General features: G+C 41.7%; 1 protein-coding gene across 1 annotated transcript in view; it reads right to left on the bottom strand.

Moving 5' to 3' along the window:
• Positions 1 to 24,894, bottom strand: part of LOC126416156 (cadherin-related tumor suppressor-like) — a 292,823-nt gene that overhangs the window by 34,817 nt on the left and 233,112 nt on the right. The window contains exons 22-23 of the mRNA XM_050083710.1: positions 21,772 to 22,033; positions 19,548 to 20,041 (exon numbers count right to left, since the gene is read on the bottom strand). Coding sequence (XP_049939667.1) covers positions 19,548 to 20,041; positions 21,772 to 22,033 — 756 coding nt within the window. The remainder of the gene's footprint in view (positions 1 to 19,547; positions 20,042 to 21,771; positions 22,034 to 24,894) is intronic.

Below are 24,894 nucleotides of genomic sequence, written 5' to 3'. Positions count from 1 at the left end.
TACTAACTGGAGAACAAAAATACTGAACATGGGACCTAGAACTACAAATTTAAATACGGTATGAAGAAAATGTACTTACTGACGTAATAGTTCTGGTCCATGATGCTTAGACCAGAACTATCAAATACATGCTTGTTTTTGAACTGTAGATACCTATATATGTGGCTAAATGTAACACAATAGGTACTAACAGTTTTAAATAACTATCTATAAAACCTGCCTTCCAAAAAATTAATTCCAAATAAAACCATTAATACTCTATAAGCGCGCGCGCACCCACACGCACGCACGCACACACACGCACACACACACACGCACACACACACACACACACACACACACACACACACACACACACACAGAGATATATATATATATATATATATATATATATATATATATATATATATATAATGGAAGGAAACATTCCACGTGGGAAAAATTATATATAAAAACAAAGATGAGGTGACTTACCGAACAAAAGCGCTGGCAGGTCGATAGACACACAAACAAACACAAACATACACACAAAATTCAAGCTTTCGCAACAAACTGTTGCCTCATCAGGAAAGAGGGAAGGAGAGGGGAAGACGAAAGGAAGTGGGTTTTAAAGGAGAGGGTAAGGAGTCATTCCAATCCCGGGAGCGGAAAGACTTACCTTAGGGGAAAAAAAGGACAGGTATACACTCGCACACACGCACATATCCATCCACACATACAGACACAAGCTTGTGTCTGTATGTGTGGATGGATATGTGCGTGTGTGCGAGTGTATACCTGTCCTTTTTTTCCCCTAAGGTAAGTCTTTCCGCTCCCGGGATTGGAATGACTCCTTACCCTCTCCTTTAAAACCCACTTCCTTTCGTCTTCCCCTCTCCTTCCCTCTTTCCTGATGAGGCAACAGTTTGTTGCGAAAGCTTGAATTTTGTGTGTATGTTTGTGTTTGTTTGTGTGTCTATCGACCTGCCAGCGCTTTTGTTCGGTAAGTCACCTCATCTTTGTTTTTATATATATATATATATATATATATATATATATATATATATATATATATATATATATATATATATATATATATATATATAGACACACACACACACACACACACACACACACACACACACCTTCCCTACAGCCTAGGTCTTCGTGGCAAATGAATCTGCTCCAGCCCGGAATCCCTGAATCATTACACCAACAACCTGAAAACAGCTTTCGCATCCCGCAATTACCCTCCCGACCTGGTACAGAAGCAAATAACCAGAGCCACTTCCTCGTCCCCTCAAACCCAGAATCCCCCACAGAAGAACCACAAAAGTGCCCCACTTGTGACAGGATACTTTCCGGGACTGGACCAGACTCTGAATGTGGCTCTCCAGCAGGGATACGACTTCCTCAAATCCTGCCCTGGATTGAGATCCATCCTTTATGAAATGCTCCCCACTCCGCCAAGAGTGTCTTTCCGCCGTCCACCTAACCTTCGTAACCTGTTAGTTCATCCCTATGAAATCCCCAAACCACCTTCCCTACCCTCTGGCTCCTATCCTTGTAACCGCCCCCGATGCAAAACCTGTCCCATGCACCCTCCCACCACCACCTACTCCAGTCCTGTAACCCGGAAGGTGTATACGATCAAAGGCAGAGCCACGTGTGAAAGCACCCACGTGATTTACCAACTGACCTGCCTACACTGTGATGCATTCTATGTGGGAATGACCAGCAACAAACTGTCCATTCGCATGAATGGACACAGGCAGACAGTGTTTGTTGGTAATGAGGATCACCCTGTGGCTAAACATGCCTTGGTGCACGGCCAGCACATCTTGGCACAGTGTTACACCGTCCGGGTTATCTGGATACTTCCCACCAACACCAACCTATCCGAACTCCGGAGATGGGAACTTGCCCTCCCGTATATCCTCTCTTCTCGTCATCCGCCAGGCCTCAATCTCCGCTAATTTCAAGTTGCCGCCACTCATGCCTCACCTGTCTTTCAACAACTTCTTTGCCTCTACACTTCTGCCTCGACTGACATCTCTGCCCAAACTCTTTGTCTTTAAATATGTCTGCTTGTGTCTGTATGTGTGGATGGATATGTGTGTGTGTGCGAGTGCATACCTGTCCTTTTTTCCCCCTAAGGTAAGTCTTTCCGCTCCCGGGATTGGAATGACTCCTTACCCTCACCCTTAAAACCCACTTCCTGCCGTCTTTCCCTCTCCTTCCCTCTTTCCTGATGAGGCAACAGTTTGTTGCGAAAGCTTGAATTTTGTGTGTATGTTTGTGTTTGTTTGTGTGTCTATCGACCTGCCAGCCCTTTCGTTCGGTAAGTCACCTCATCTTTGTTTTTATATATAATTTTTCCCACGTGGAATGTTTCCTTCTATTATATATATATATAAAAACAAAGATGATGTGACTTACCAAATGAAAGTGCTGGCAGGTCGACAGACACACAAACAAACACAAACATACACACAAAATTCAAGCTTTCGCAACAAACTGTTGCCTCATCAGGAAAGAGGGAAGGAGAGGGAAAGACGAAAGGAAGTGGGTTTTAAGGGAGAGGGTAAGGAGTCATTCCAATCCCGGGAGCGGAAAGACTAACCTTAGGGGGAAAAAAGAACAGGTATACACTCGCACACACACACACACACATCCATCCACACATATACAGACACAAGCAGACATATTTAAAGACAAAGAGTTTGGGCAGAGATGTCAGTCGAGGCAGAAGTGCAGAGGCAAAGATGTTGTTGAATGACAGGTGAGGTATGAGTGGCGGCAACTTGAAATTAGCGGAGATTGAGGCCTGGTGGATAATGGGAAGAGAGGATATATTGAAGAGCAAGTTCCCATCTCCGGAGTTCGGATAGGTTGGTGTTAGTGGGAAGTATCCAGATAACCCGGACGGTGTAACACTGTGCCAAGATGTGCTGGCCGTGCACCAAGGCATGTTTAGCCACAGGGTGATCCTCATTGCCAACAAACACTGTCTGCCTGTGTCCATTCATGCGAATGGACAGTTTGTTGCTGGTCATTCCCACATAGAATGCGTCACAGTGTAGGCAGGTCAGTTGGTAGATCACGTGGGTGCTTTCACACGTGGCTCTGCCTTTGATCGTGTACACCTTCCGGGTTACAGGACTTGAGTAGGTGGTGGTGGGAGGGTGCATGGGACAGGTTTTACACCAGGGGCGGTTACAAGGGTAGGAGCCAGAGGGTAGGGAAGGTGGTTTGGGGATTTCATAGGGATGAACTAAGAGGTTACGAAGGTTAGGTGGACGGCGGAAAGACACTCTTGGTGGAGTGGGGAGGATTTCATCAAGGATTGATCTCATTTCAGGGCAGGATTTGAGGAAGTCGTATCTCTGCTGGAGAGCCACATTCAGAATCTGATCCAGTCCCGGAAAGTATCCTGTCACAAGTGGGGCACTTTTGTGGTTCTTCTGTGGGAGCTTCTGGGTTTGAGACGATGTGGAAGTGGCTCTGGTTATTTGCTTCTGTACCAGGTCGGGAGGGTAGTTGCGGGATGCGAAAGCTGTTGTCAGGTTGTTGGTGTAATGCTTCAGGGATTCCGGACTGGAGCAGATTCGTTTGCCACGAAGACCTAGGCTGTAGGGAAGGGACCGTTTGATGTGGAATGGGTGGCAGCTGTCGTAATGGAGGTACTGTTGCTTGTTGGTGGGTTTGATGTGGACGGACGTGTGAAGCTGGCCATTGGACAGGTGGAGGTCAACATCAAGGAAAGTGGCATGGGATTTGGAGTAGGACCAGGTGAATCTGATGGAACCAAAGGAGTTGAGGTTGGAGAGGAAATTCTGGAGTTCTTCTTCACTGTGAGTCAAGATCATGAAGATGTCATCAATAAATCTGTACCAAACTTTGGGTTGGCAGGCCTGGGTAACCAAGAAGCTTCCTCTAAGCGACCCATGAAAAGGTTGGCGTACGAAGGGGCCATCCTGGTACCCATGGCTGTTCCCTTTAATTGTTGGTATGTCTGGCCTTCAAAAGTGAAGAAGTTGTGGGTCAGGATGAAGCTGGCTAAGGTAATGAGGAAAGAGGTTTTAGGTAGGGTGGCAGGTGATCGGCATGAAAGGAAGTGCTCCATCGCAGCGAGGCCCTGGACGTGCGGGATATTTGTGTATAAGGAAGTGGCATCAATGGTTACAAGGATGGTTTCTGGGGGTAACGGATTGGGTAAGGATTCCAGGCGTTGGGTAAGGATTCCAGGCGTTTGAGAAAGTGGTTGGTGTCTTTGATGAAGGATGGGAGACTGCACGTAATGGGTTGAAGGTGTTGATCTACGTAGGCAGAGATACGTTCTGTGGGGGCTTGGTAACCAGCTACAATGGGGCGGTCGGGATGATTGGGTTTGTGAATTTTAGGAAGAAGGTAGAAGGTAGGGGTGCGGGGTGTCGGTGGGGTCAGGAGGTTGATGGAGTCAGGTGAAAGGTTTTGTAGGGGGCCTAAGGTTCTGAGGATTCCTTGAAGCTCCAGCTGGACATCAGGAATGGGATTACCTTGGCAAACTTTGTATGTGGTGTTGTCTGAAAGCTGCCGCAGTCCCTCAGCCATATACTCCCGACGATCAAGTACCACGGTCGTGGAACCCTTGTCCGCCGGAAGAATGATGATGGACTGGTCAGCCTTCAGATCACGGATAGCCTGGGCTTCAGCAGTGGTGATGTTGGGAGTAGGATTAAGGTTTTTTAAGAAGGATTGAGAGGCAAGGCTGGAAGTCAGAAATTCCTGGAAGGTTTGGAGAGGGTGATTTTGAGGAAGAGGAGGTGGGTCCCGCTGTGACGGAGGACGGAACAATCATTGGCTTTTGGGCCAAGAGTGGAAGCATTTCCGAAATGGCTAAGTTGGTAAACTAGTTTGTGCACCCATGCTGACTGCTGTCCATCTGCAACCAAGTCTAGAGTTTGCATGCCAATACTGGAACTGGACTTGACTTTGTACGCTTTCCCGGTGTAATAAGTCTTGAAAGTTTCTTCGGGTTGTTGCCAGATCCTAAAATCAAGTCAATTCAATATTTTGGTGAGCCCACTGTTCGCCATCTTCAGGAGAATGTTGCTGATACTGAGAGAACTGTTCTCAGTGGGACTCAGCAGTATCAGCAGTGTTCTCCTGAAGATGGTGACAGTTGGACCGAAAAAATATTGAATCGAGCTGATTTTAAGATCCGACAGCAAACCTGAAGAAACTTCCGAGACTGTAGCTGGATGTTCACTGAGTGGCAACAGGGGGCCTTTTCATATGAATCACGTTTTATGCTCCATCGGACAGATGGCTGCTGGCACCTATGGCGTGAAACGTTCGAAAGCAAAGCAAAGACTCTGTAACCAGGAGGGAGGGTTATGGTTGGGGGAATGTTTTCAGGGTACTCTGGAAGGCACACTGGATCAACACAAGTATACACCTATCCTTGGGGACCATGTGCACCCCTGCACGGAGTATCTTTTTCCTCGGCACAATGGCATCTACCAGCAGGTCACTACAACTTGTCCCACAGCTTGCAGTGTATACATCTACATCTACATCTACAGCATACCTAATGGTGTGTGGTGGAGGATACTTTCGGTATCCATATCTGATCCCTCCAACCCTGTTCCAATCGAGAATAGTGTGTGGGAAGAATGATTGTCGGAAAGCCTCTGTATTGGCTCTAATTTCTTGCATTTTCTCCTCATGGTCAATACACAAGGTGTATGTGGGGGAAGCAATATGTTGTCTGACTCCTCCTGAAAAGTGCTGTTGGGAAATTTCAATAATAAATCTCTCCGTGATGCACAAAGTCTCTCTTTTAACGTCTGCCAGTGGAGTTTGTTTAGCATCTCCGTAACGGTCTCTCGCCAGCTAAACAATCCTGTGACAAAACGCACTGCTCTTCGTTGGATCTTCACTATCTCCTCGATCAGTCCACCTGACAGGGATCCCAGATAGATGAACAATACTCAAGAATCGGGCAAACGAGTGCCCTATAAGCCACTTCTTTCGTGGATGAGTTACATTTCCTTAAGATTCTTCCGATGAATCTTAGTCTTGTGTCTGCTTTTCGAACAATCTGTTTTATATGGTCATTCCACTTAAGGTTGCTCTGGATAGTTACGCTTAGATATTTTATGAGAGACGCTGCCTCCAGCTGATTGTCATCAATAGTGTAGCTGTACAGTAGTGGATTTCTTTCCCTGTGTATGAGCAATATGTTACATTTATTTACGTTCAGAGTCAACAGCCAGAGTCTGCACCATTCATCAATTCTCTGCAGGTCGTTCTGCAAATTCTTACTATCTTCTGGCATCGCTACTTTGGTATAAACAACTGCATCATCTGCAAATAGACTTAAAGAGCATCCAACGCTTTCTGCTAGATCATTTGTATACATACTGTGAACAGCAGTGGTCCCATCATATTTACCTGGGGTACTCCGGATATTACCTTTACCTCTGTCGTTTTAGTTCCATTAAGAGCGGTGTGTTGAGTTCTGTCTGCAAGAAAGTCTTGAATCCAATCACAGGTCTGCTCCGATACTCCGTAAGCTCATATTTTTGTGGTTCAAAGAGCTCCAGGATGAGTTGACCATACTCCCCTGACGACCAAACTCTCCAGATTTAAACCCAATGGAGAACCTGTGGGGCCACATCATTTGGGCGGTTTGCACCATGGATACTCAACTGAGAAACCTAGTGTAACAGGCTACAGCATACTTGTCTTCATAATCATTCATGGATGAGTGTAGTCTCAACCCGCTCTAGTTCTGTAAGGATTGAAAATCGGACACATGTTCACAGGACTTTTTCGGTTTATTTTCACAAGTAGAATTATGTGACATTCCACCTGAATCACCCTGTATCTGTGATGAAGTCTGCATGGCTCCACATCCCCGTAAGTACCTTCTAGAATCTGACTGACTCTCTTCTTGCATGTCTCGCACTGCGATAGGTCAAGCCCTATCAGGCTTCTGATAGGTGATCACATTAATGTGACAGCACAGTGTACTGCTACTACTACTGCCACTTTGGTGGTGGTAGTAGTAGTAGAAGTAGTAGTAGTAGAGATGATAATAATAATAATAACAATAATAATAACAGTGAAAGTGACAGATACAAAATGTATTCTAGGTGTACAAAAGTGATATTTTCTAACATAGTGAGTTCAGAGAGAAAGAAATTTAGGTAGACTGCACCAGGTAAGAGCACAGGCAAATGAGCAACTTGTGGGGCTACCAAGCTTGTCCTTCCTCCTCCAAACCATTGTTGCACTGTATGGAGCCCTCACCAGATGGGACTGACAGAAGATGTCAAAAAACTTTTAACAGCATGGCTCTTTTTGTGTCATCAGGAAATACGATAACATACGAGGTCTGTTTAAGAAGTATATGACCTTTGATTTTCCCTTGCAAAATAGAGATGATAGTGCAGTGCCACCGTACACAGTAAAGGAAGAGACTTTTATGCACATGTGTGAATTTTGTCCCCGCCTTCCAGCACATCAGTCACTGCCTGTCAGTCGCTGAGTGAAGTGCTACACAACGTGTTCGTCGGATTACCGATTCTCTCAAGATGACTGAACATGTTGAGCAAAGATACTGTGTCAAATTTTGTCAAAAGCTTGGTGATTCTCAAAACGAAACAATTTGTAAGATTGTGTTTGGAAAAGATGCAATGTGTGTAACACAAATTAAGGAGTAGTTCAACTGATTCAAAAATGGCTGCACGTCAGCAGAGAGTGACCAGTGTTCTGGCAGGCCCCAAACTGCTCAGAGTGCAGCTGTTGTTGACAGGGTGCAAAATTTGGTAACGGCAGATCGTCGTTTGACCATGCAGGAGATTGCCTAGTAGGTTGGAGTGAGTAAAGATTATGTACATGCAATTTTGCATGATGATCTGAAGATGCACTGAGTGGCTGTGAAATTTGTGCCCAAGACCTCTGTTTTGACGTTGCAGAGGACCTTCTGGACACCATTAACACTGATCGTGGGTTTCTGAACACTGTGAAAACTGGAGATGTGTCACGGGTGTACGGCCGAGAAACAAACAGACAGTCATCACAATGGAAGCATACAGAGTCTCCAACACCGAAGAAAGTGCGGCAGGTGCAAAGCAAACCAAGTTGATGCTGACTGTCTTTGTTGATGCCTGTGGAATTGTGCATCACGAATATGCACCAGAAGGACAAACAGTGACAAAGGAGTACTATAAGGATTTTCTCCGGCGACTTCGTGAAGCAGTTCGGCGCAAAAGACCAGACATGTGGACGGCAAAAAACTCGCAACTGCATCACGACAACACACCCGCCCCATTCATCCCACTTGATCCAAAATTTCTCGGCCAAACGTGGAATTACAGCTATTCACCAACCTCCGTACTTCCAGACACCTTGTGACTTCTGGTTGTTTCCAAAATTGAAGACGCTTCTGAAAGGATCCCATTTTGAGAGTAGAGAAGAGATAATGCGCAACACGACGACGGAGCTGAACACCATTTCAATAGAAGACTTCCAGAGGTGTTTCCAGCAGTGAAAGGGTTGGTGGGCTAAGTGTGTGCAAGCACAAGGGGCCTACTTTGAAGGGGATTAGGGTCCCAACCCCATCAGGTATTCGAAATATTTTTTTCTGGCCAAAGGTTGGATACTTTTTAGTCAAGCCTCATATGATGCGATGGCCTAATGAATGAATACAAGGACAAAGGCAGAAATTAATGATGCTTTAATAATGCTGGATATGTTGTTCAGTTCTTTAATAGAATAAGGGAGGTCATTCCAGAGTCAGGTTCTCGGCACTTAAAGGGACTTCAAGAAAGCAGCTGAGAGATGGAATGGGGCAGAAAAGACTTTGCTCTGATGGGAATGAGTGTTTCTGCTGTATTTTTCATACCAGAGCAATCAGGTTGAGGAGAGAATGAGGGGCAGTGTACATTGATATGGAAATAGAAGAGATACAATGTATGAAAATCTCTGCGCTTGTCTGCACTTACCTGGATAGGTATGATGAATATGGTCAAAGAGTTGAACATCACAGATACAGGGTGAATCAGGAGGAATGTCACATAATTTGTGAGGCGATTCTGCATGTGAAAATAAACGAAAAAAGTCCTATGAACGTGTGTCAGTTTTCTGATTGTTTTGGAACTGGAGCAAATTGAAGACTAAACACATCAATGAATGAATATGAAGATAAGTGTGAATACTATTTACTGAAATACTGTGTAAGTGCTGTAGTGGACAGAATAATGGTGAGACAGATGACTGATCATCCTACAAGAGGTGTTCAAAAAGTCCACCACCCACCTTGATGCACTCGTCAATGCATTGGAGAGTATACTGTGTTGCACATCGAACATTATCTCAGTGGGCTTTAATATGGGGAACAGCATCAGTGAAGCGAGCGACAATTTCTTCATGTGTATCCACCTTCGTAACGTACATATCCCCCTTTAACCAGCCCCATGAACAGAAGTCATAATCTGGCTGGTCAGTTAGTGGGTTTGGCATGGCCAATCCACTGTTGAGGATATGTGTTATACAGACACTGGGATACTTGCCTGGTATAGTGAATTGGTGATTGCCTGTACATTTGCCATCGTTACTCAAATGTCACATCTTCCGAAAGTGCAGGTAAGTCTTTTATCAGGAAATGCACATTTGCTGTGGGTGTCATGTGATTTGGCAGAAACTCAAGCCCTATCACCAGGTCATCAATCATAACACACCAGATGTCCACTGAGAACCTAACTTGGAATCTTGTTTCCCTAGTGTTAGAACTATTAGAACTATGGGTGTTCATGACACCATTGCGTGTAAATGTCTCTGTGTACAGCCAACCATTAACAAAATCGTTGTCCACTTACTGAGTCACGTGGATGCAGATGTTGCATGGGTTGCACATGGAATGACTACAAGCATTCAGAATGTAACTTATGCCGCACTCACATCTGTGGAATATCGAGGTGACGGCTAATACGCCATGCACTGGCGGTGGGACTCTGTTGTACCATTGCAATAATGTCATCTGTTTCCTCAACTGACTGGACAGCCTCATGTTCTGATGTTATGTGTACACTGGGTAGCGTGCCAGAGTCATGTAATGTTTGAAAAAACCCTGGGAAATTCCCTCACATAGGGAGTTCATCGATCTCTGGTATTAAGTCACACCCGCATGGGCACTGCCACTGCAGTACCCCTATGCAAAGAAAATTTATGCAAATTCTGCATGGGTTAAATTATGCAGCATGTTGGTATTCACAGAAACAATGCACTTCGAACTTGCTCAACTGAACAAAACTCAGGCACGATACCCACATGGCCTCACAACCGCTCACTGCTCCAACCCTGAGCATGTTTGCAGCTGTTGCCTCGGTGTGACATCACAGTGCTACCATCTGTTGGAGTATTCCCACACCTCTTGTAGGAGGTGCAACATTCCTCCTGAATCACCTTGTATATCGAATGCAGGCATTCATCAACAGTTCCAGGCATCATGTGTTATCCGGATAACAACCTTGCAGGATGTTGTTGTTGTTGTGGTCTTCAGTCCTGAGACTGGTTTGATGCAGCTCTCCATGCTACCCTATCCTGTGCAAGTTTCTTCATCTCCCAGTACTTAGTGCAACCTACATCCTTCTGAATCTGCTTAGTGTATTCATCTCTTGGTCTCCCTCTACGATTTTTACCCTCCACGCTGCCCTCCAATGCTAAATTTGTGATCCCTTGATGCCTCGGAACATGTCCTACCAACCGGTCCCTTTTTCTTGTCAAGTTGTGCCACAAACTCCTCTTCTCCCGAATTCTGTTCAATACCTCCTCATTAGTTGTGTGAACTACCCATCTGTCTTCAGCATTCTTCTGTAGCACCACATTTCGAAAACTTCTATTCTCTTCTTGTCTAAACTATTTGTCATCCATGTTTCACTTCCATACATGGCTACACTCCATACAAATACTTTCAGAAACAACTTCCTGACACTTACATCTATACTGGATGTTAACAAATTTCTCTTCTTTGTCCTATACATACGTCTGTAGCTTGCAGGATAACATCTCCATAATCAACAATTGTAAGTATAAGCATTTGTACAAATTTCTTTTTCAGATCTAAAGGGAATTTTTTTTTATATTTTTGGAGGGTACGGAAGATGCTGATGCTATCTTGCATACTGCAATTGTGGTCAACCCAGGTAATCTTTTCATTTATTATTACTTTCAGGCTCCTTGCCAAGGAAGAGAAATTGATGTTTGTCCCACTTAATATTAAAGATGGTGAGGATTCCCAAAATTTTGGGGTAATGAGACTAGATGGTTAACCAGGACTACCTGTGTTTGGGATGACCATATATTACGTGCCGATTTTGATAGCGCAAAAAGTTCAATACTGAAATTCTCGACAGCTGTCTTCAAGTTTATCAGTTTTGCACTTTGATATTACTGAAGGTCATCTATGTATGTATTTACAGTAGGACAAAACTGACAACATATCATTTACACACAAGGCAACGACAAAAGGACCTAACAGTGAGCCCTGGGGCATCTAATACTTCCTGTCTATATTGTGACCTTATGGAGCCAGACATGATGCAATGCTGGTGAGACATTCTCCTCCTCCTCCTCCTCCTTCTTCTTCTTCTATTCTTCTGCCTTTGTCATGCATGTGTGCAGGGTTGGCATGGTTATTAACTGATTTGCTTGCCACGCTTAATCAAAGGGTTGGATCGAAGCCCTTCCTGCTGCTGCTCCACGGTGAACATGCCATTTCCCCAGGTCCCACTTGAGTTCTCCTACGGTATTATGGACATCTGTATGCATCCTGAGCCACCAACCTCTTACTGCTATGACAAGTTACTCCCATGCTTCGGTGAATAAAAGAGTTTCGAGTATTTATCGTACAACATATGGGCCTCCATGTGTGCTATCACTTGCAAAAAAATCCATTTAGATATCTTGAAATGTTTTTGAGATGTGATGATTGTTAAGACCACGAAGCGCATTGTGCAAGCATGTGAATGGGCACATTGTGCGCAACTGTCTGTCAGGTATGAAACCCAATAATTTCAGTGCCATCATTTGCAAAAAACCTCATTTCAGTACCTTGAATCCTTTATGAACTTTGATGACCATGATTTGCAGTGCACAAGGACAAGAATGGTTGTGTGTGACGCACCCATTCATGTCTGTCAGATATGTATCGAAAAAAGATATGATTTATGCTCTCAATTTTAAGAGAAATTTATATAGCTTATCTGCATTTCATTCCACACAATGTAAGTGCTAAAATCGACTGTACACGAAGTTTACACAATGCGTTTCTACCTCTGCAAAATCTTTAAAATTGTGTGCAACGTTTTACTTAATCTGGTGCACTGCAGTATGTATGATGTATAACAAAATGAAATTCAGTTTTTATTGAGTGAAGATAACAGGCTGTTCACGTGAAAAAACCAATTTTTTTCACCAAACAGTTTTCAAAAACTATGTTGGTAAGCGTTTCATAAGGGTTGTAAAGCTGTGTCTCAGCACAGGCACCAGCATTTGACGAACAGTACAGATATAACAAAAGCCGCCCTCAACACGAAATGCAGAGAGCACACCTGTAGCAGTGAAAAGGTTAGCAGGTCATGACAGTAGGAGCGATAATTCAACAACTAAGTAGCCTCTGACTAGAGTACTGAGTAACAGAATCAGCACACAAACAGCTGAGATGGCCATTTCTAAAGCTGAGGCATACACCTCAGCAGGCGACAGCAAACTAAAATGGCCGTCCTTTTGAAACAGAGAGTCAGACTCGCCCAGCGATGAGAATCAGAACATATTGCTGCACAGGTGCACATTACTTTGTGCGATCTCTATGAAAGTGCTGACTGGCGATGTTGCTGGATTACAAGAATTGGATTTGGAGAGACTGAATTACAGGCTTTTGACCGAAAGCAAAAATTGTTTTATGTGTATCAAATACAAACTATAATACACTTTCTCAAATCCAGGAAATGGCTAACAAAATTAAGACAGAAATTTCAAATAAAATATGGTATGAAAAGTTAGCACATGAAAATGTCACTTATATCAGAGAGTGAAAAAAAAGGACACACACACACACAAACATACACACACACACACACACACACACACACACACACACACACACACACCTACATCTCATCCAACAAACATGACACATACTAAATATACTCTCATAAAACTATATATGATTTATGCTCTCAAAACGCCTGTTTGCAGCTAGGGTGTCGGTTTAATTATCATTTCACTCTCATATAACTCAAGTCAACTTGTGTGGAATGAATCTCATGTCCTTAAGCAAGTTATTTTTTGTTGTTTGAAGATGACTGTTCCCATCTTTTCTGAAGATGAGAGATGAACTGTTTGTAAATTAGAAACATTCATGAAAAATAGTTGAAAATCAGTTTGGGGAGAAAGTCAAATGTTTAAAGTCAAACAATGGGACCAAAAGCCAGAATTCTTACACTAAATGACTTACGGACAAACTTGAAGTTTTTTACATGTGTATGGAACCAGAATGAGAATCTGTGCCCTGAAGAAATAAAATATGCAGTCTTTACACTAAAACATGCAGGAATGAGTTCAATAAAAGGAAGAAGCCTGGCTGGACTGAGACTTGGTTGTACAATGGAGCTTACTAATTTGAGATATTTTGGGTGTGATTGCTATGTTTTAACTGAACATCAAAACCAAATAAAGACTAAAAAGAAATAAAAGAAAACTTTCCAGGTATGATTTGTATTCCCGCTGATGAAGTATACACTGTTGTCTCTGATAACATCATTTTTTATTAAAGAATCATAGATAAAGAGGATATACCAAAGTCAAGACTTTCATAAGAGGCACCAAGAATGAAATCAGCAAGTACGATGATTTCCTCAATGGTACAACTGAAGATCATACCATATAATCTGATTACATACTTCAAAATAGTCTCACCACTGAAACTATGTGACTGATAAAATTGGGTGCCTGTGAGACTCACAGACTATGAAATTGATCATGTGCAACTCAGTAATGTCAAAAAGTCTGGCACGTCAGAAGTTGAAGGCAAAGTCAAAAACTGGTACAAAGAAATATCTGATGCATTCGAATCTCAAATAAAATTGAAAACCTTGAGTCCTATAAAACTCCCAAAGAATGGAAAACATTTAATTTGTCACTGAGTATTGTGGGAGCAGCAAGACGAAAATTATAAAGCAAGACAAGATGCAATGGGTTTCAAGTAACTGAAATGGATAGAGTATTCAGAAACTTTTGTCGCTGTGGCATTTTCTGAAATAATTAGACTGCTTCATAGTCTTGCAGCCACAAATGAAAATAACAACTTTTGATGTTAAGTTAGCATTTTTATAAACTGATCTGCAAGAAGAGACTCAGGCAAATCATTCTGACAGATTAAATGATGGTGCAAACAAAGTTTGTAAGCCAAAGAAGTGTTTGTCTGGCCTGTCAGATTCAATGATGGTGCAAATAAAATTTGTACAGCAGAGAAGAGTTTGTATGGCCTAAAACAAGCTCCACAGAAATTGAATGAGAAATTCTCGAATTTTCTGATGACATTGGGATTTGAAAAACTGATGACCTTCACACCTAATTTAATGAAGACAAAAACATCATCATAGCACTGCTTGTTGATGATGTGTTAGTTATTTGAAGTGAACGAGTTGAACTGTTAGACTGAAATTACATTTGACAGGATATTTCAGGATCTAATGCCATATCTTAGCATGGAAATTAAAATAAGTTCATGGGATTTTTTTTTTTTTAAATCAAAACAAGCAGAGAAAATCCTATGACCTTTTAAATTTGACAGTTGAAATCTACTAGCTACACATACAGAATGTAGAATAGTGACAAGTAAGCAAAATTTTGTGAGCCCTCTCTCACTGGAGACAACAGAACCCTATTGAGAAATACAGGGAATCTATTTGTACCTCACAATATTATGTTGCTTGGATACCAGTTTCGCTGTTATGTAAGCAGATATTGTAAAACCAATGGTGAGTCACTGGACAATGATGAAATGTATTTTTCAGTACCTAAAAGGATCTATGAAGTCTGATATGTTCACTGACAGAGGCTTTACACTAATTGCCTATGCTGATTCTGACTGTGGAGGTGATATCCTCCTTCAATGTTCAACCAGCGGAGTTCTCCTCTCATGGGGCAGACCCACTGTTTTGTATGCTCAAATGCAATGCCTTATGGTTATTTTGACAGCTGAAGCAGAGTACCGAGCTCCTCTCTCTTTCATTGACAATACATGTTGTGTAAAACTCTTTGAAGAAAAACTTCAAAATTAAGGCCTGAATCAACTGGCAAAGCTGTGTATAGACAATAAGCTCCCATATCTATGTTGAAAATACTTAACTATGCACAAACAACACAAGGCAAGGAGAATATTAATAATGGAACCAAGTTCATTCAACAAAACATTGGAAAGATTTTCAAACCAAAATGTAATGAGAATTCAAATCAAACTGCTGATATATTGACTAAACCATTGACTCATAATATTATGAAAGGGATACAGTGCTACTCACCATATACTGGAGATGTTGAGTCACAGACAGGTACAACAAAAAGGCTTCTAAACAAGTAAGATTGTGGCCAAAATGTCTTCTTATGAAGAAGACAAAAGACGCACACACACACACACACACACACACACACACACACACACACACACACACACACACATATTCATGCAAACGCAACTTACTCACAAATGGCCACTGTCTGTGGCTGCCGAGGCCAGACTACGAGCAACTGCACATGATGGGAGAAGCAATCTGGGCAGTGGGGCTAAGGTGGAGGCTGGGGCAGGGGAAGGGATAACAGTGTAGGAGTCCTGCTTGTGGGAGCATACAAGGGTGGGGTGGGCAGCTAGGTGCAGTCTGGACAATAGATGGAGAGGCGAAGGGGAGGAAAACAGTAAAATGACTGTGGCTGCATTGGTGGAATAGACAGGTGTGTAGTGAACATGACCACCATTCAGGACTGGAACAACTGAATTACATACTCTGCCAGAGTTTCGACTTTTCTAAATTGCAAAAGAGGCTTCCTGCAATGCATTCTATGTTCCCGCAACACCCTGGCCTCAACCTTTGTCCTTCACCCACCTATCCCCTTCCCTGTTCCCACTCCAGCAGTTCACAGTCTCCTGTTCCACCAATGCACCCAGTCATTTTAATCTCTTCTTTTTTTGCTCCCTCCTCCATCCCCTTGCCCTCCATCTAACATCCTGACGGCACCTAGTTGTCCTATCCTCTCCCCAATTCATTCCTGTATGCTCCCACAAGCAACATTTTACTGTCCCTCACCCCTACCCTGCTATTCCTCCCCCCTCCCATCTTGTCCCAGCCTCCTCCTTACCTCCACCATCCAGACTACTTCTCCCATCATGCACAGTTGATAGTTGTTCTCAGTTTAGTCTCAGCAGCTTGAGACAGTAGTCGTATGTGTGTCTGTTTTGTCTACTTCTGAAGGAGGCTTTCTGGGTATAAGCTTACTTTTCTAGCAGTCTTCTTGTTGTGTCTGTCTGCAACTCAATATCTCTACTGTATGGTGAGTAGTATCCTTTTCATCATATTCTCACCATTCCATCCTGGATTTTTCATCATTGGATTTTGTTGTTGACTCATAATCCACAAGTAAGATCGATCTTCTCAACCTTCTCTGACAGTTGCTGGAATCATCTGAGTACGATTTCACAGCCCAGATGACTGACACTGTTAGTTACAACGTGTACCATAATGTGCAGCTAACTGCAAACTGTTCCCGTAATGGCTTCTGTGCAGCCTCTTCTGTGCACATGAACGAGGTCCCCAGGAATATGCTCTGAGTAGATCATGATGATCATTCCATTTTCTTGCTGCCATTACCCCCCATGTTCACAATGTGATACATTCCAATCCATTTGACTCTACTTCTTCTTGACATGGCTAACAGCAGGTAAAACTGGCTCAGTTTCAGTTTTAGAATGAGGCAGAACTTGAAACCTGTTGGTGAGGGGGATGGAACTGGAAAGAACCGTATAAACAGGACAGGATAGTACTTGAGGTACTTTTAGTACCTCCCGTATGTGACTCTTGTAACAGCAGCTTCCCATCACTTGATGGCAGTCAGGACAGTTTCCAACTGTTTACAAACAGCAACTAGCACACCTCATGCTCGATAACAGTCTTCACAGTGGGTCTGCTATGTGACTGGTGCAAATATTCTTTTAAATAGAAAATAAATAACTTGAACTTCACTGATTCTCTTTTAATCTCATAGTCTGTTTATAACGCAAAAAGGATTTGGAGTCATTTCATGTGGTGTTGTGGACGTGAGCATGTGCACTTGCAATTTGGTTGACAGCCTGCTGCGACCTGAGAAGTTAGTAATTAACATAATTTAGATGTGCTCAAAGGTACGTCTAAAGACACGTCCTGAAGTCTCGGAATTGATCGTAAAAGTTATAAAATCATCTTCGCAGTCTGAGGCTATTTTAGCTATTGTTATTATAAGAAATAGGCGTGCTGCCATCAACCCACTACAATGGCTATTTGAGATTACAAGTTCCCTTGAAGAACGGATGCTACAATACCTAAGAGATTGGTTTGTGTTCTACGAAAAGAACAACCTGGGATAAAATTTAGTGACTGCCTGGAGCTAATTGATTAATTTGTTTTCTCAAGTGTATGTTAACTAACAGAATATACCCATAACAACCTCAAAAAATAGCAAAAATTAATGACAAATGCCTACAATGTGAACTGCTGTTGAAGAGGAAAACTAACTGGAACATGACATGGCAGTAATAATATAGAGAGAATGCTATATTATGTCACAGCAGTCAACTTCATAAGAGCTGCTTATGGCATTATTGTAAACTTTCAAACATTTTCTTAGAAAAAAATTGTCAACAAGCACAAAAAGGTGGAAATTTTGCAGTAATCCCTAAACATCTACATCAAAAATAAGGGGAAATCAATTTCTGAACAAGACATTGCTGCCTAAATTTGTAGAATACACAACTGAGCTCAGAAACAATGATTTCTTAAGAAACACATCACACAGAAGAATAATAAACATCTAAAACTTCTAATGACTATATTACTAAACTCACAGATATGCAATGAAATTAGGAGGAATGTTTTTCTAAAAGTGGATATTAGGACCAAAACTGTTTTGAGAGCATAAATGTAGTTTTGCAAATGATGATATAGTACGAGTTTTGTACACTATTCATAAATATCAAAAAATACACAATATAAAATGACACACAAATGTTTTGGTACACTACCTCCATTACTTTTCATAATGGTGGCGGATGATATAATGACAAGTGTCAAGAGAGATTGGAAACAGAATGTCAGCAATCATTTTTGCTGACAATTCGTTTTATATTTGCGAACAATGAAGATGTTTGGGATGAAGTTGTGCAAGAACATGGCCTAAAATTTAATGCAAAGATGTTTGAGATGGTCATAACAAAAAGATAGACCTACAGATGAAGTTTTTCAGAAGTCAGATAGGTGCAACTAAAATGGAAAAATATGAGAAATGAAATGGTTAGGGAGACAACACTTGAGGAACTGCTTAAAGAGAAGTAAAGAAAAGAAGACTAATATTGTATGGGCAATTGAAGAGAACGGAGGAAATGAGTATAACTAGCAAGAAGCAGATGATGATGGAGGGCAGGGGCCATGGGACAAGTGGCTGTAAGGACTGGATGGGAGCATCCAGAAGAAAAGAGAAGATTGGGCCAGAGTGGCGAGAAAGAGGGGGGAGGTAGTGGGAAGAACACAAAGAGGGAAAGGCTTGTCTTCCAAGCAGATTCTGCCACATGAGGATAACTGTTCCGGAGGATTATGATGAAGTACTTTGATATAATTATGGAAGATAGAGAGGAAATGACACAGATAGCATGTTTAATTTGTATGTGAAATATTATAGTTTAGAATTTCAAAATGAATTTATGTGACACACTTGGTATTGTTTACACACAAAGGGAAAGGCAGCAGACAGCTTATGTAATTGGAATTCCAGGTAGGAATAAAAACACTGTAGGAAAAGGTAGAGCGCTACTTACTGTAACGACAACCACCCAAACTGCAGGAGTTGGTGGTCATGTGTGTGTGAGGTGTGCTTGCTCGTGTGAATGAATGGTGTGAGTTTCTCTTTTTTCAACGAAGGCTTTGGCTGGAAGCTTATGATAAGTGTCTTTTAATTCTGCCTGTCTGCTAATTAGCATGTTATCTTTATTGTAAGTAGCAATCTATCCTTTCCTACAATGTTTATAGTCAACTTACACAGGTAGGTAAACATGTCAGGTGCATGGATTTTTGCACTTAGGTGATCAAATTACACTTTCTATGCAAGTGCGCCAAAAACGAACACTATATCACCAGTTATTCCCTTAAAAACAGTAAAAGTTGTGGAGCACTAACAAAGTATATCTTCCACTTGAAACAGCTAACAATGTATCATGAAAGACACTATCAAAAGAACATGCATCTTCTTACAAGACACTAAAATTGTAAGCTCACCTTGTATTTCTTGGCAATAAGCTCAGGTCCGACGAGGTGATGTGGCCTAAGCACCTCACCCGTTTCACCAAGAAAGGCAGCAGTTTCCGCTGCAGACAATCCACGTCCACCTAGCACACCACATCCACCACCACTGCCATCGTTACCCCCTCCTCCGGGTCCACCACCTCCCGATACTAACGTTGCACCGCCGTTCTGTTTGCCCACAATGCCACCACCACTCACACCACCACCTTTCTCCTTTTTCTGGCGCCGAAGCCGGAACACAACAAAGCTGACGAGAATAGCGACAAGCAGTACAACGAAGAATACGATGACGAGCGTGATGCCGATGCTGAGTGGGTCGGGAGTGGCGGTGGCGGCGAGGCCGGCAGGCCCCGTGCAGCCGGGTGTAACGGCACCATGCCACACAACATCAGGCAGGATGCTCCCTGAGCCGTTAAGTGGCTGCAGCTCATCATTGATGGTGAAGTTGGCCAGGCAACCCTCAAAATCTATGGAGCAAGAACAAACATTTATTTAGATAAATTCATTTTTCCTGTATACTGAAAATGTTTGATATTCTTACATAATAATCCTCAGACTTAATTTTGAGAGTAAATATTTCTGGCCACAGCAGACATTGAATAGTACTGTAAGCTTACACATGCAATGACAGAAAAGCACATCAGACTCTATGGGTGAAGAAAAAACTTGAAAAAAACTTATCTACTGTTTGCATAATATTTTATCACTGGTAAGTTTCTGTTATGAACAAACATCATCAGTAAAGGTCTAGTGTTTTACATTTTTTTCTGTCAAATGATAAATGTAAACACAAGCGTAAAATAGCCACTAAAGAGCACAACAGTAAAAAATTATTCTAAAAGATTATTTTTCTCAAAGGAGTTAGCAATTCAAAGCTAGGATGTGTTGTAAACAGAAAAAAGTAGATGCATAAGTGTCAAAGTTATCTACATTGTTTGGACCATTTATCATAATGTACTGAAAAATATGTACCTCATTAAACAAAATAAGACACACATGAGAAAGTAAAGCAGTCTGATTTATTATAAGACAAAAAATTGGAGTCAAACGAAAATAGAGATCAGTGGTTTGATACGTGGTGATTCACAAGAAGGCAAATTTTGAAATGGACTGTTTATTCAGTTTTAAAGTGAAGTTAACAAAAACTTCCAAAATAGGCATAACATCTATAAAAAATAATGTGGTAAGGACAGCCCTTCCTGCTCCCTTTCTCTGTTCATTCACCACAGTTCAGTTGCAGTGACAAAACAACATAGTCATCCACAATAATGTAGACACGTTTATTTGTGTGTTTTGTACTTGTGCCCTATGAAGAAGGGCACTGAGCAGAAGCTCAGCAACGTTTTCAGTCCTGTTTATGTGCGTATCTACTGTTCAATGCCACAACAATGTTGTGAGTGTTTACCTCACTCCTTCCATTGTTTGTATTCCGCTCAGGGTTTTCCAGTATTGTATTAAGTGCAACATTTGTTGGATTTTTTGGCACAGTATTTGGTGCTGAACTAATACGCAGCCATTCTTCCTATTTAAATGCAACACGTAATCTTTTCTGTGCCAAATGATGGAAAAGTCTCTGTACCCCGGAAACAGTATAATTAATTGTAACTCAAGCTCACATCAATTATTACAGACACACAATGTGGGACATATAGCTCTGCTGATCAATTTGAATTGTCAGCTGTTGATGATTGCTCTACGAAGAGTCACAACTGAAAGATTATCTGTATTCTGCCAAGTAACTTTGTATAACTCCTGCTAGACATTTGCAGACTATATCAAATGATACACCCATATCTCACTTGCTGTACTGCATTCAGTTTGCCTGTTTTCCACACAAATTTGATAGGTCTCCCGGTAAGGAGACATAACAATAAACCTATAAAACAATACTGAATATGAAACATTGTGGCAGATTAAAACCTTTTTGTAGACCAAAAACAGTGTGCTCTAAACTGCAAAGTGACTAATTTTGTAAATACTGAATTTATCTTAAGAAATCAATTGCATCAAAAATTTACCACAACAGCATTTTGCAAGAAATTCACCTTGCAGACAAGACAGTTTCAAAAATTTCAGAGTGTCACTCCCTCATGGATATATACTGTAAATATAAGTGAATAAGACACAGTTTTCTGCATAAATAATCTCAACATAAAATAATGCAAATTATTCCCATACTGTGAAACAGAGGACCGACCTGGGGCTCCGGGCAGCAGGTGTGGCGGTGCACCGCCTAACGAGAGTGCAGTCAGATCGGGGTCCAGGAAGTCGTGCACCCCGGCCGCATCCAGCTCGTCGCCTGCCCGCGCCCCATCCAGTTGCAGTGAGAGCGCGCGCCGCTGTGCGCACAGCCGCACGTGGTGCCATGCGCCATCCGACAGCAGAGGCCCTGCGGCACTCGTGTTCACAGCTGGCGCACCTCCCAGCCGGGATACGTACACCAGCTGCCCACCACGCAACTGCCCAGGGCAAGAATTAAATTAATGACCTACTGTCTCCCTCTGTGGGGCACATTTAACTGTGATGGATGTGTGCCCGGTGACTCAGGGTTGGAAATATGTAGCGTCACAGCAGACTTATGTATTCATTTTTAAGGTAATGCTCATGCAGCTCTTTCCCAGAAATATATTACTGGAAATTTCTATTAATAATACCACAAAACCTTTTTAAACAAATACGAACTGTAATAAATTTTAAATGTGATAAGTATCTTGAGATCATGTGAGACACATTGGAATAGTGTTCAGTTGTTTCTATATCTTAGATAACTTGGCAACAGTAAACAAGATTAGAGATTGACAATTATGTCTAGTTACTGTGAATGTTTATTCTGTCAGACAATATTTTGCCGGACAATATTCTGCCAGACAACTGAAATGCACAATGATTAATACAGTGCAGAAAACTTTTAATTCTAAATTACGTCATTACAGGAATTGTAGAAAAACAAATGCACAAAAAGTAAAGTAATCTCTCTATATCTCACACACCCTCAGACACATGGCCATTAAATCCGTGCAACAAACAAAATCTAAACAAGAAATGTAAGATATACTTCTACCACAGTGTGTTACACAATGAAAAAAGTATCAGGTCAGCAACATCTAGTACTGGAGGGAATTTTCTTCAGAAAATATTCTGCAGAGGCTGTGTTTTAGTTGAAACCTAGATATGTAAATCTGAATTATTACTTGTAATTGGTTATTGTGTAAATAGTGAAAGTGATGCTCACTGCTCTAATATGGTAAACATGTACACAGTGATTACTATCTCAGCCGCACTTGCTCCCTCCTGCAATCTTGGCTCTAACATGGCTAGAGATAATCATTTGCTAAACAGCGTACTTAGCATTGCGAAGTGAAAGGGAAACACTGAGGATTTATCAATCATTATATAATATAGGTTTGCTGTGTATCAGGCTATTCATAAGAAACTGTGTCATTTCCTAGAGGTTACGGTATTTTCAATGCTGTTTGCCAGCCCAGACTGCTGGGAATCTTTACAGAACAGAGCCAAAAAAGTGTCTACCAGTTTTTTTCTGTCACTTCTTCGTACAGGCATTATTATCACACTGCAGAAAAGAATTGGAAATGGCTGTAGTGACCTTACCAACATCTGCCCCCAATTCCCATATGGTCATTTACCCTCCCTTGCTGCACAAATTATTTTATACTGTAGGTAGAGACATTTCATATGTGAATGGAAATGCAACAGTCAGAAGAAAAAAAAGCAATTTTTTGTGCTACAAAATAGAAGGAAAGTGAGAAATTTCAAGGTCAGGCAAGATGTCCACTCCAGGGTGCCAGGATTTCTGTGAGGCATAGCACGGAAAACAATACGCAATGCTACGAATTTTGCCACCCAGCTGCCACAGCTGCAGGGTGCCACAAATCCCGCCTGAAGTGAAACACAGTAAAGAGCAATCGTTGTCCGAAGAACCAGTACTAAACACAATTATGTACAGGAGATCATCCACAGCATAGTAAAAAAATAATTATGAACAGATTTTGAATAAGTCCACAGCAATTTGACCATGCAGTGCATAGGAAAAATTTCAGATATTTGAAGTAGGACAACGCGCACTTGATACAAAAACTGGAGGTTGTGCGTGTCAAGGATGCTCGATACAATTTACAATACATGCACGATAGTTGCCTACTACATTATGCACATCACATTGCATGTGACATAGATTACAGTGATTTCAAGGGAAGCAATGGATGGTTGCATAACTTGAAATTATGCTACAGAATTGAAGGACATAAAGTAACGAAATTTTAAACAGAGCATCAACTTGACGATGCACAGCAAACTCTGGAATAGGCCCGAAAATTTGCGGATAAGAACAAACTTATCCCACTGTTCAATAAGGGATTTGGTTTCACCTCCGTACAATTGGGGTTTGAAGAGGAAACACATATGAAAGGAAAGAAACCATAGGTACCAAGAAAGTTGTATCAAGATCAACTAACATCAATGCCTTAATGCATTCGTATACAATTATACCGACTGTTAATCTGGATGATAAATTGGATGGCAATTTATTTATTGCACAGTGAGAAGTAGGACATGCTGTGCTCCCTACAGTTCTTTCAAGTCTGCATCATCTTGCAAGGGCAATAGCAATTATTTACATCACAGCAAGTAAGAGTAGAAAAATGGGCATAGGATAAATACAGCTACGGTATGAGCACTGCATCTGGTCAATGGCTGGTCAAAATAACTTGCTTTTGCTTGATTCCTGGTCTTCAGGTAAAAATTTAGAGCAAACTATTTTCCTGAGAAGTGTGTTATCTCAATGGTGCGAAGCTTTGTGATCACTGTGGCACAAATTTTTTTTTTTAAGTGCTCATGGTACAAGTTAATGGTCTGTCTTGAATATTTTTGAATGCTGATGATGTGCATTTTGTGAAGTTTAATACATACACCCCAGAGAAGGTCGATCCCTGCACCTCCTGGACACTCATTTTCTGCCGCCCTCCTAATGCACAGGGTAAGTCATTAGCAGCTAATAACTGTTGAAATAACACTTTAAAATTACCTAAAGACTGAACTTGCGATCTTGCACTCAAAAGGGTTCCTTGTAAGCTATCTGCAAGTTATCCACATCCACTAAGCAATTCTAGTGTGGTCAATTGCATGTGTCAATTGCATGTCAACTGCATTCATATCACAGCAATTTTTCAGAGACGCTACCCTCAGAACTAACAGGTAGTTTTATATTTTGATGACAGGAGTCTAGACAAGGAGAACGGCCCCTTGGCTAACATGGACTCTGAGAAACAAGTGTCAAAGAAGAATGTCCCACAACTTGGAAAAG

Source organism: Schistocerca serialis, chromosome 8 (assembly GCF_023864345.2).
Source record: "Schistocerca serialis cubense isolate TAMUIC-IGC-003099 chromosome 8, iqSchSeri2.2, whole genome shotgun sequence".
Lineage (NCBI taxonomy): Eukaryota > Metazoa > Arthropoda > Insecta > Orthoptera > Acrididae > Schistocerca > Schistocerca serialis.
The sequence above is the reverse complement of the archived record's forward strand: the minus strand, read 5'-3'. Positions and strand labels throughout refer to the sequence as shown.